The 11911-nt window shown below is 44.5% G+C and overlaps 3 protein-coding genes across 3 annotated transcripts; all 3 read right to left on the bottom strand.

Moving 5' to 3' along the window:
• LOC122029426 (pentatricopeptide repeat-containing protein At5g66520-like) lies at positions 1 to 2060 on the bottom strand. The gene has a single exon (XM_042588407.1). The coding sequence runs from the start codon at positions 1946 to 1948 to the stop codon at positions 23 to 25; it is 1926 nt and encodes a 641-aa protein (XP_042444341.1). The 5' UTR covers positions 1949 to 2060; the 3' UTR covers positions 1 to 22.
• Positions 2061 to 3697: 1637 nt separating this feature from the next.
• LOC122029432 (galactan beta-1,4-galactosyltransferase GALS3-like) lies at positions 3698 to 5607 on the bottom strand. The gene is made up of 2 exons (XM_042588419.1): positions 4152 to 5607; positions 3698 to 4057 (listed from the first exon to the last, which is right to left on the bottom strand). The coding sequence occupies exons 1-2, from the start codon at positions 5330 to 5332 to the stop codon at positions 3712 to 3714; spliced, it is 1527 nt and encodes a 508-aa protein (XP_042444353.1). The 5' UTR covers positions 5333 to 5607; the 3' UTR covers positions 3698 to 3711.
• Positions 5608 to 7278: 1671 nt separating this feature from the next.
• Positions 7279 to 8788, bottom strand: LOC122029442 (transcription factor MYB8-like). The gene is made up of 3 exons (XM_042588427.1): positions 8511 to 8788; positions 8303 to 8432; positions 7279 to 8209 (listed from the first exon to the last, which is right to left on the bottom strand). The coding sequence occupies exons 1-3, from the start codon at positions 8638 to 8640 to the stop codon at positions 7444 to 7446; spliced, it is 1026 nt and encodes a 341-aa protein (XP_042444361.1). The 5' UTR covers positions 8641 to 8788; the 3' UTR covers positions 7279 to 7443.
• Positions 8789 to 11911: the final 3123 nt, after the last annotated feature.

Here is an 11911-nt window from a genome sequence, read left to right as displayed (position 1 = left end):
TTATTACGTTGAATTTCAATAATCACCAGAAGTCCATACAAGAACAAACACCATCCCTGAAATGGTGGAACCGATTCCTATCCCTTACAACTATCTCACATTCATAAGTCTTAGATGATATCTTAGTGAAGGAGTGGCAATCCTCACAAATGCGAAGGTTTTTCATAATCCTGATAGTATTGCCCGGTTCCCCATTGATCAATCCAAAAGCAAGTGCTTGCTTCTCACTATGGTGATGAAGTGCAGTGCCTTTCTCTCCTTCATCCATCTCGATCAACACTTGATCAGTGCTAGGTTCATGTCCTGCTACTCTCACCTTTCTACTCATCTCGTCTAACTTAGCGTAGATTTCTCTTCTTTGGGGGTGAGCATTATCTCCTGCAATGAACTCATGAACACTTCCTTTCAAATTTATGAAGCTACTTCCTGGTGTTTTGGTGACTCCTCTCTCTTTCATCAACCTCCTCAGCTCGGCTACTTCAGCCCACCTCCCTTTTGCTGCATAGATGTTCGACAGCAATACGTAGCGCCCGCTGTTTCTTGGCTCCAACTCAAGGAGTTGTTTGCTGATACGCTCTGCTAAAGTGTCGTTCTTGTGAATTCTGCAAGAGTTCAATAGGGCTCCCCAAACTGCACTGTTAGGCTTCATCGGCATTTGCTCAATCACCTCCTCAGATTTGTCCAAAAGACCAGCTCGACCATAAAGATCGACCAAACAACAATAGTGCTGGACATTTGGCTCCAATCCATAAACGTTGTTGATTGCTTTGAAGTATTTCACTCCGTCATCAACTAGCCCGGCATGGCTACAAGCATTCAACACGCCAATGAAGCACACCTCATTTGGCAGCACACCGTTTGCCTCCATCTCTGCAAACAAGTGCAGTGCATCTCTAGCACGCCCGTTGATCGCGAGCCCTGAGATCATGGCGCTCCATGTTGTCACATTCTTCTCTTCCATTGAGTCGAACCTCTCGAAAGCCTTCTCCACGCAACCACACTTCAGGTACATGTCCACAAGTGCAGTACCGATCCTAACAGTAACTTGCGTGTTCTTCCTTCTAATATACTCCTCCACCCACAGGCCTTGCTCAATCGCCCCAAAGTGAGCGCAAGCACAGAGGATGTTGACCAATATGCTCTCATTGGGTTCCAATCTCTGCTTCAACATCTCACGGAACAGCTCCAGCGCTTCTTTGAATTGGCTGCTTTGAAGATACCCATCGATCATCACGCTCCAAGCGATGACATTTCTTTCCGCCATTTCATCGAACAGCTTGCGTGCCTCCTCCACTCGACCACAGCTCAAGTAACCACCCATCATCATGTTCACCGAAGCATCGTTACGTTCGGAAACGCCATCAAAAATGAATCTTGCGCGGTCCACCAGGCCACGCGAAGCATACATTCGCACCAAGAAGTTTTGGGTGGGCGTTTGCGAGGTGAATCCAAGCTTCAGCGCCTGAGCGTGAACCGTTTCACCGAGCTGAAGGGAGGGCATGCCAGCGCAAGCTCTGAGGAGGAGAGGGAAGGTGTGGGGGCTTGGGAAGTCGCGAACGGAGGACCGGAGGACGTCGGCGTAGAAGAGGAGGGCGTCGATCGGACTGGCGCGGGCGACGTAGCCCCGGAGGAGGGCGTCGGCAGTAAAGGCGTCGGGGGAGGGGATCCGGGAGAAGATGAGGCGGGCGTAGTGGAGGGAGCCGGCTGGGGAGAGAGCGGCGAAGGAGAGGACGCGGGAGGCGACGAAGGGGTCGCGGAAGGCGCCGGAAGTGAGGGTGTGGGAGTGGATCTGGTGGAGGTGGCGCATGGAGGTGCAGGAGAGGAGGTGGCGTAGGATGGGGAATTGCGAGGCCAGCTCGGGAGTGGGAAGCCATGGGAGGTTCTGCGTCGGGGCTTGGGTTTGAGGGGGAGGAGCAGATAGCGGATAGGAGAGCATAGTGGCGGTCATGCAACGGCACGGATGGCCGTGAAGGATGATAAATCAATGGATTGGGGTTTTAAGAAGGCTGGCCGGGCTGGGAACGGCTGGTTCAGTTAGTCCGTTTATGTAAGTTGTTTTCCATGAGCTTGATTCGTAAGTCCTGACCTTGTAAGTTGTTTTCTATGCTATATGAAAGCTTATCGAACGAATAGGCAGGCTGTTCTTTATCTGCTTGTAGTAAATTCTTTTCTTATTGAACTGTGTTAATCATGCAGACTAAAGCAGGGTTTGGTTCATCATCAGAAATTGGGAAGGAGACTCTATGTTGCAGATTATCTGCGAGCTAATCTTTTCATTTTCTTGTATCAGATATTCAGATTTTATAACCGGATTAATCCTAAGATACACTATCTAGTCTCATATTCTGTCCACTAAGTGAATCACAATGAGTGACTCTTGACGTGGCGTCTCAAGTTCACTAATAGTAAAATGTTGGGTATTTTATATGTCATCAAGTACTTCAAAATTAATAGAGATTGAAATTCATTGAAACTAAAGATAAGAGTTGTAGTAAGAAGTCTCAAATCGTATTTTTTTTTCCAAGGATAATTAATAAATACGTCCGACGAAATCGATCGGAAGAGGATGGGGAGCAGAGCCCTGTGTGGGTCTGGTAAAGTTGAGGAGTGGGGCTTTTTGTGAACTTGTCTGATTGATGGTAATCTATTGGGAGAGAACGAGGAGCAGAGCCCCGTGCGGTCCGGCAAAATCGGAGAGTGGGACCCTTTGAGAGTCTGCTCGATTGGCAGTAGTTGATTGAGAAAAAACGGGAAGCAGATCACATGTGGGTTTGGTGAAGCCGGGGAGTGGAGTCGTTTGAGAGCTTGTCTGATCAACGGTAGTCGATCGGGAGAAAATGAGGAGCAGAGCCTCGTGTGGGTCCGATTGAGCCGGAGAGTGGGATCCTTTGAAAGTTGTTCCATTGGCGATATTCGGTCGGGAGAGAACGAGAAGCAGAACATGATGTATGTCCAACGGAGCCAGGGAATGGGCCCTTTGAGAACTTATCCAATCTGGAGAGAACAAGAAGTAGAGCTCCGTGCAAATCCGATGGAGTCAAGGAGCAGACCCTTTGAGAGCATGTTTGATCAACTTAGTCGATTAAGAGAAGGAGATATTAATATGTCAGTTATTCAGTTTTTGACCTACTGTGAACTCTACTAAAGGACCTTCCTATTCCCCGTATCACACTGATTTGATTTTTTTTTTTCTAGTTCAAATTGTATATAAATAATATCGTACGTTTAAGAATCAATGGCACTGATACAATGAAGAACTTTATCGATCAAGTTCTCTCAATTGCTAGCTCACTGTATTCTCTAATAGAGATAGAGATTCATGATATAATTAATTAATAGCTATGCGAACAAAACGATTGAAGAAGATATCTTATTCAAAGTCGGAGGCAGTTGGAGAAGCCCTTTCGAAATTCGCCATCATCGTGTCATTTTTGTTCGAATGCGACGAAGTAGGCAGAGGGCTCGAAAAGCTTCCCGTTGCAAGAATTTGTTCCCGTTCATCGTCTGGTCCCCTCCACACTTCGGCCACCGGGGACGCCCATGCATCGACGTCATAGGAAGCGACAATGTGCGTGGGCCAATGATCAGATCAACATCTTTGATTTTAAGAATTCTTGGTAAATTGGATGAACAATAATTTATATAGAAAAGAATCGAAAGTTTTAAAAAAAATCATGGTGTATTTTTCAGAGAAATCTGTGTATGGAAAGATCACTGCCTCGTGCGCGACAGCCTGGAGCCGATCATCTTCTGCTCGAACCTCTTCACTGCGCCGGCGGCGCGGCGGAGGGTGTCGTCGAGCACGTACGGGGTGCCGTCGTAGGTGAGGGCGGTGGCGTTGACGAACTCCCTGCAGGGCTCGCGGCGGTCGGCGATGGTGCCGTGGTAATGGAAGTATCTGATCCGGCCTTCCGTCTTGTGCGCGCTCCGGCCGGCCACGTTCTGCGACATGTGCACGCCCGTCGCGAACGCGCTCCGCGGCTGGATCGCGTACTTCCGGTCTCGCCTCACTCCCCTCTTCACGTCCCTGTACACCAACTTCTCCATTCCCCACATCCTACCAACAAGTCGAATCCAATCGAATCGAAGCTGTTATATTTATGATCGATCTCGATCAGAAGAAACGGAGGAAGCTAAGATTAAAATGGCACCTTGGAGTCTTGCCGTAGGCACTGGATTGACAGAGCTTGCTGGACATGGGCATCTGCTCGATGGTGAACTGCGAGTATCCGTCGAGCGAGGCGACCACCGAGTCGAGACTCGTTTTGGGAGGGAGATAGAGGAACTCGTCGATGTCGAAGAAGAAGATCCATTTCGCCATGAACTTGTACCTGTGGAGGCAATCGTTCACCACCAGGAATTGATTGTGGTAGTAGCCGTCGAACCTTTCTTGCTCTCTGATGTCCTGCAGGGTCACCATTCCCTTCTCCGCCCACGGCCGCAGCACCTCCATCACCGCCGGGTGGACGCCGCCGGCGTCGTGGATGACGAAGTGGGACTTGCTCACCCCGAAGAACCGCGCATGGTAGGCCATCCATTCCCTGACGCGCTGCGGGCTGAGGTCGCCGTAGAGGGGGGAGCCGCAGTAGAGGTACTCATACTTAGGCGGCGCCGAAAAGATGGACTCGTCCACGCTCCCTGGAGGTTCCTCCACCGCCACGAAATTCTCGGCGGCGGTGACCTCGCGGTCCCCGCCGCCACCCGTGGTGGCGTGGATGACAAGGCGGCCGCCGGAGCCGTCGAGGCCGACGGCGCCCGGGAAGGTGCAGTTGACGACGACGACGGTGTAGACGCGGCCGTAGCCCCAGTCGGGGAGGATCTTGTAACCAGTAGCGAAGATGGGGGCGGAATTTTTGCCGCCGCCGTGGGGGATCCACTCGCACTCGAATCGGGGCTTGGCGAAGACATGGAGAGGCTTGGAGGCGAGCCCCACGGCGACGAAATTGTTCGCGCCGCCCCGGTAAGCTCCCATCTGGATGAAGAGGTACGCGGCGGAGCCAACCGGGTTGAAGGACCTCTTCACGACGGAGTCATTCCCGAGCTGTTCTGCTCTCAGAGAATGAACAATTTGAGGAAGAGAAGAAGAAGAGGAGGAGGAGGAGGACGAGGAGGAGGAGGAGGAGGAGGAGGAGGATAGATCAACAGGGTGAGATGGAGATGAATCAACTGCGGAAAAACATGAGAGAAAGCTAGAAGTTGAAGGGAAGAGCTCAAACAAAGTGATCAAAGAGCAAATGAAGAAGAGGGAGACGAGGAGGAGCTTCACCTCAGCACATTTCCAAGAAACATCAACAGAAAAATTCTTGCCATCCTTGTGCTTCTCCTTCGCCATTATTGTTACAACTTACAATAAAGAAGAAGAAGAAGATGATGAAGAAGAAGAAGAAGAAGAACAGTGCAGAAGAGAAGAAGATGCTTTGCTTTTAAGAGCAACAATGGCCAAAGCAACTTTGCTCGTCCAAATATCGTGGTGTATACTTCCAATATTCTGGAATTGTGTTCTTGGAAAGATTTGAGGAAAGAGACATAAAAGAAAAATGAGACAAGCAAAGTCTGAATTGGAGATGTGCTGGGCTGCGCTATCAACCGATCTGAACGCACCATGTGAATTGATATGAAGCTTCCAGCCAAAAGCGACTGTAGATTTGGCAGTCAGTCATTTTTGCAAAATATTTCTCCCAAAGATCGCACCTGTCTCTCAAACAGCCCATCATACTTTGACATTGTCAGATCTTCTATTGGTTTACAGTTGTAATTGGAGTGGGCAACAACCTAGGATGGCAGTGATAGAGGTGGTGATCATCTGATTACAAAATTACAAAAAAATGCCTAGATATGGGCTAGATCAGATTAGGATATGTGAAACTTGTTCGATAAGCTTGTTTATATCATTGTGAGATCGATTCGAGAGTGTTTGTAAGAATAGAAAATTGCCTGTTGTTTGCATTTTGAAGCCTTTGTTGATTTAGGCAGGTGAGCTACTGCAAAAGGTTTGGTTAACTCCTAATGAATAACATAATGAATGGGCATGGACATTTTAGAAAAAATGATCTTTGCTAGTAAGACACATGCACATTTAGCAGAGAAGAATATGGGAAATCATGTATCACTGTTCGCATCATGCTGTAACCATTTGATAGGTAAGGAATAAGTTAAAGACTCAAGGCATGGTATCCAAAGACAATTGCCGCACTGTTGAAGGAACTACTACTAACATCAATAATCTTCAAGTACTGGAAACAGAAGATTGCATACTGGATAGAGTTTTTGCAAATCTAAGTGGAAACAGAGTAGCACCCTATTGATTATCTTACAATGAGTGCTATCGTTATCATCAATATATCTTCACAGAGCTTCCACAAAGTACTCCCTCGAATCAAATTTTCATTAACAACAATCCTTTTCCTTTGCAAAAAGTAAGATGGCTTAGTGTTATCAAATTACACGACCAAACATTAAATTTATTAAATTCATTTACAACCCTACTAAATTTCATTCCCACTAGGTTAATAGGCTCACTATACCTATATAAAAGAGTTCTATGGAGGGGTTTACTAATGTTTGATAAAAATCAATATGTTTAAAATGCTAGTTTATCTTATCTCAACTTATGGGATAATTATATTTTTAGTCTCATAAGTTGTGTCTTTTCCAATTTTGATCATGCATGTTATCTATAAATTCACATTATTAGTACATTAACTTGTATTTCTTTTCCAATTTCAATCTTTTTTTATTGAAAAATTAATTTGGCCATTTTTATTTTTGATGGATAAATCACCTATGTGGTAAATTTTTTAAGTCCACCAAAGCATTAATATTTTTTTAAGAATTTTATTTTTAAAGTGACGTGAATTTAATTTTGTGTTCCTTATTTATTTTAATGCTTTGGTGGACTTAAAAAATTTACCACATAGGAGATTTGACTACTAAAAGTAAAAATGTCCAAATTACTTTTCAATGTTATCATTGTTGTCGCCATCTAGGTAATTACGGATGATCAATTTGAATTCCAAATAAAAAATGATTGAAATTGGAAAACAATGCAAGTTAATACATTAAGAATGTGAATTTATAGATAACATGATCAAAATTGAAAAAAATACAATTTACAAAACTTGCTACTCTCTTCCTCAGCCTAAGTTGTCATGAAGAGTGAATGAAGAAATCTCTACATTAGAGCCATGTAAACACTGCCATCCATCAATCTTAATGTTTAATATACACTCCCAATTATGAATTTATTTATTTATTTTTGAAACATGGTCTTAATTATTCTATCAATAAAGTTCTTCATTGATCACATTCACCATGAGATCCAGAATTGGTACATGATCAGATGCATGCATGAACAATATATGTGCCTCAACTTAATTAACTTGCTGCCATTTGCAGCTAAAAAAAACGACTAACTGAAGTAAAACAGTGAAGAAATTATACAACCTAGCAATCCCATTGCAGTTCCTCCATGGACCCTCCTCCATTGTAAAAGTCTCCACAAGGCAACAAAGAATTGTCCATCATCTCAAGATCGAACGTCGCGGCGGCGGCAGCAGCACCGCCGCAATAGGCTTCCATCATCAACCCCTTCTCGCTGACGTCCAGTGTGGTTTGCACTTCCATCAGTTCATGATCCTTCCTTTGCACCACTTCATCTCCCACCTCAATTTGGTTTAGGGCTTCGAAATGCTCCATGTTGCTACCATCCCACATGCAATCATCCATAAAACTAGTTTGATTGTTGATGAACGAAGAGGAGGATGCAGTGTTGTTTGTGTGGCCTAAAGAGGAAGAAGATGAAGCATTAGTGAAGCTCATCAGCACATGGTTGTCTTGGTAATGGAGGTTGGACGCAGGGACTATGCTCTCATGCAACCCATCATCAGATTGTGGCAGTCTCACCAGACTAGGTAAGGTGGTCAAGTCCACAGAGTTCTTGGCCATTTTTTTTACATCAGAACCTTTAGTTCTATCAAAGCCTTTGTTAGGGGAGCTAATGGTGAAGGGTGCAGTGGTGGAAGATTGGAAAAGCTCATTGTCTGAGTTGTTGGAGCTGTAAGTCGAGGGCCAGGGCCGCGAAGCCGGCATTAGGTTGTGTGTCTTTGGATCCAAGCCTTGAGCAATCAACTTCTTCTTTACGCATGAGTTCCAGAAATTCTTCACCTCATTGTCCGTTCTTCCGGGGAGATGCTTTGCTATTTGAGCCCATCTGAGTGCAAAAGTTACAAACATCAAAGGCCTCTCGTGCAGGAACCTGAGAAAAAAAAATAATGAAACCCTAATTAGGGATCCAGGATTGCACCTGTTGCCTAAGATTCTGTGCACATCTATGATAATTCTTTCTTCTTCTACTGAGAAGGAGCCCCTCTTTAGGTCAGGCTTCAGGTAATTGATCCACCTCAGCCTGCAACTCTTCCCACATCTCTGCAACCCTAAAATTGATCCCAAAGAAGTGAATAAAGAAAGATGAGAAAGAGAGAGAGAGAGAGAGAGAGAGATCTTATATACACCTGCTTCTTTAGGGACAGTGCTCCAGCAAGCATGGCCATGGGTGGTGATGTAGTTGAAGAGCTTCTCATCTTCTTCAGGCGACCAGAGTCCCCTCTTGATCTTCTGCTTGCTGCAGCAATGGTGACCCATTAATTTCCGAGGGCAAGCACTATTATCCCTGTCCAAACTATATATACAGCCCTGCCTGGTCCAACCCTAATCGTACAGTGGTTGTGCTATGTTCTTGTGAACAATTCTCTTATCATAAGAGCATATGCACCGTTTCTAAAGAAACTAAGGAAGACAAGGAAAAGTGGTGTAGCTTAATCCACACTCATGACCAAAAACACCCAGCAAGAACTTTCTTGTGTTTCATCCAAACCCTCAATTTTCCTGTCCAACGCATGAGAATATAATATAATATCGGGTCAAAAGATGAATTAATTATGAGCAGTACGTTAATTCTTGAAGAAGCTTGGTATATATATCAGCAATACAAGTGATAGCTATCGCAATGAATTCTCTCACTCGAGCATTGGTACTTGTACTGAAGTGAAAAGAGCAAATAAACTATCGACATAAGAAAAGATTTGGTCCATTCTTATGGCACAAACCCAAAATAATTATTAAGCAGGATGGTTGCTGACGAATTTTAATATGTGGCACATGAATGCATTTTTTAATATGGCCACCAAATGTACGATCGAAAAAAGAAAAAAAAAAAAATCTAGTGGCCCGTGATATTGAGTTGTTTGTTTGTATAGGTGTTCAGTAATCAAGATAAAAAAGAGTAGTGCGGTGCCTACTGTAGCTTCTCTCCTTCCTCCACTCAAAGGTTTCTTGTTTCTTGGGGGTGTGTCAAAGTTGTGGTGGATGGTTGTTTAATCCCCAAAGCTTCCTAAACCCTTTTGGCTTCATCCCTTACTTGTTAACTCCCAGTGTTTTGTTAACAAGAATAACTGGAAGCCGAAGACAATGGTGAGAGACCTCATCACAGTTGAGGGACAGGATGCATCAAGCTGCCTTTAAGCCTTGCTTCACTCCTTTTAAGTCCATCTCTCTCTTTGGGTCTCTAAGTTATCGAATCAAGAACCCTACTTGATCATGTGACTCTTACAAAACTCTTAATCAACTTTGAGCTTTGAACTTATAAACAACCTACTAAAATCCAATTAAACCTCGACCTCTTAGATTTTCAATTATTATAAAAAACTTTGGTTAGCGTTTGACTTCTTTGACTTTCAATCATTCTGTCAAACTTTTGATTAACCTTGATATGCTAAGCTCTTGCTCAACCTTAACCAGTTAGACTTTTAAGCAACTTGTACAACCTACACGCTCAACGCCCATATAAAAAAATACAATATGATATTAACTTTTGTTAATTATATCAAACAACTTAATCAAGGTTGAGCACTTAAAGTATGATTGTTGATATGACGATTGAGGTGGGGCCCTCTAAGTGAAGTCAAAATTAAGGACGCCGACTGATATGATAGTCAAAATCAAGGAGTGTCAACATTCTAGACTAGTGCGTACGATTGTTTCAACTAAGTGTTCATCCTATCGAACCCTTTGGTCAGTCAGACAATGGTTAGAGTTTGGAACCGAGTCAGTACACTCTAGAGTAAAGTCCTCTTCATCACTCGAACTACTATGATTAACTATTCTGGTCGATCCATCCAACCTAATAGATCTATGATCTGATCGGATAAATAGAACACTTGGTATGATCGAACTCAGTGGCTAAATAGATGAAGGGACAAGTCCCCGACAACTTTATAAATATGATCGGCTTGTCCTTACAAGTAATTGTCAATTGGGTCACAAGAGGAACTCAGTCGGCTTGACATGTAAACATATGATGGGCCCTTCAACCCAACTGCCTAATATTCATTTTTGGTGTCTTGCACCATGGAGGACAAAGAATATTCTGCATACAAGATGTACATTAGAACCTTCCTCTCTACTAAATGAAGAGATTGCAGGTCTATTTTAGGAAAGGTATCAGAGCATCTTTATGGTTTGTCTGTTTTTAGAAACATTTTGAGATTAGTGCACAAATAAACAATAACACTATAAAAAGGGTTCTTCATCTATATGTGGAGGTACGCAATGCTACTCAATTTTACACACTCATAAATACTGTTCATCCTACCGTTCATCTATTCGACTCGATCATAGACTTGAGCGTCAAAGGGCCTATGTCAGGACCTCTTCCCTGACCCGATCACTAACACTCTTTTTGACATGCAAGACCACTCGAAGTCACTTTTTACTGAATCAGAGTCTTCAAGCAGTCAACGTCAGAGTTACCTTCTCAGTCAACCATCTTCTTTGCTTTCAAATGGGATCATGTTTGGTACCATTTGTGGGAAATTCATCTGTATCCAAAACGTGAAGATGGACGAGACTGGACGACTCACCATAGTGTTAGGACCAAAAGTAGCTAGAGGGGGGGGGGGGTGAATAGCTCGTCGCGTTCGCTCGTTGCTCGGCGTTGCTTGTTCCTTCAAAGATGTGCAGCGGAAAATACAGAAACAAACACACAACGCTAACACGGTTGGTTTTACTTGGTATCCACCTCACAAGAGGTGACTAATCCAAGGATCCACACCAACACACACACCCTCCACTAAATAAAACTCTCCTTTATGGTAACTACCAAGGGCGGAGAAGCCCTACAAGACTCAATACAAGAAGAGAGGGAAAGGATACAAGAAATACAAGCTTACAAGCTTACAATGAGTATAAACCCTAACCCTAGCTTCTCTTCTTGGCTTTGATCCGCCTCTTGACTTGGAAAACTTCCAAGATCCTTCAAGAACTGGCGATCTGAGCTTTGTGAGTGCTGTGGAGGAGCTGGCGAGAAATTTGGAGTGAATTGGAGAAGAGATGCCGCAGCCATCACACGCCTGCAGCTATAAACGACGCCAACGGTCGGATCCCGATCGATTCGAATATTCCCAATCGATCGGGGAGGCTTTGGATCGATCCACGGATCGATCCAGAGCGCCTCTGTGCTCTGGAAACGCGCCTGGATCGATCCACGGATCGATCCAGCGCTTATCGCGCGAAGCAGCCGCGTCCCAATCGATCCACTGATCGATTGGGACCTCTGGATCGATTCACGGATCGATCCAGAGGCTCTCTGTTCGCTGGGACAGGTCTGGATCGATCCACTGATCGATCCAGCACTTGATTTTTGTCCAAAACCAAGTCCCAAACCTCCCAAACCAACATCCGGTCAACCTTGACCTGTTGGTATGTCATGCCTAGCATCTAGTCACTCCCTTGACCTGCTAGGACTCCCTTACCAAGTGTCCGGTCAATCCCTTTGACCCACTTGGACTTTTCTCTGTGCCAAGTATCCGGTCAATCCTTTGACCTACTTGGACTTTTCTTTCATGCCAAGTATCCA

Source organism: Zingiber officinale, chromosome 1A, assembly GCF_018446385.1.
Source record: "Zingiber officinale cultivar Zhangliang chromosome 1A, Zo_v1.1, whole genome shotgun sequence".
Taxonomy (NCBI): domain Eukaryota; kingdom Viridiplantae; phylum Streptophyta; class Magnoliopsida; order Zingiberales; family Zingiberaceae; genus Zingiber; species Zingiber officinale.
Note: the sequence above shows the minus strand (reverse complement) of the source record. Positions and strands in the feature narration are given on the sequence as shown.

Excerpts from the sequence above, each read along its gene's own strand:
- LOC122029426 (XM_042588407.1), bottom strand. The coding sequence starts at position 1,948 with ATGACCGCCACTATGCTCTCCTATCCGCTATCTGCTCCTCCCCCTCAA.
- LOC122029432 (XM_042588419.1), bottom strand. The coding sequence starts at position 5,332 with ATGGCGAAGGAGAAGCACAAGGATGGCAAGAATTTTTCTGTTGATGTT. Across the intron at positions 4,058-4,151 it reads GCCTACGGCAAGACTCCAAG|GATGTGGGGAATGGAGAAGT; the intron begins GTGCCATTTTAA and ends ACTTGTTGGTAG.
- LOC122029442 (XM_042588427.1), bottom strand. The coding sequence starts at position 8,640 with ATGGGTCACCATTGCTGCAGCAAGCAGAAGATCAAGAGGGGACTCTGG. Across the intron at positions 8,433-8,510 it reads CACTGTCCCTAAAGAAGCAG|GGTTGCAGAGATGTGGGAAG; the intron begins GTGTATATAAGA and ends GATCAATTTTAG. Across the intron at positions 8,210-8,302 it reads CACAGAATCTTAGGCAACAG|ATGGGCTCAAATAGCAAAGC; the intron begins GTGCAATCCTGG and ends TTTTGCACTCAG.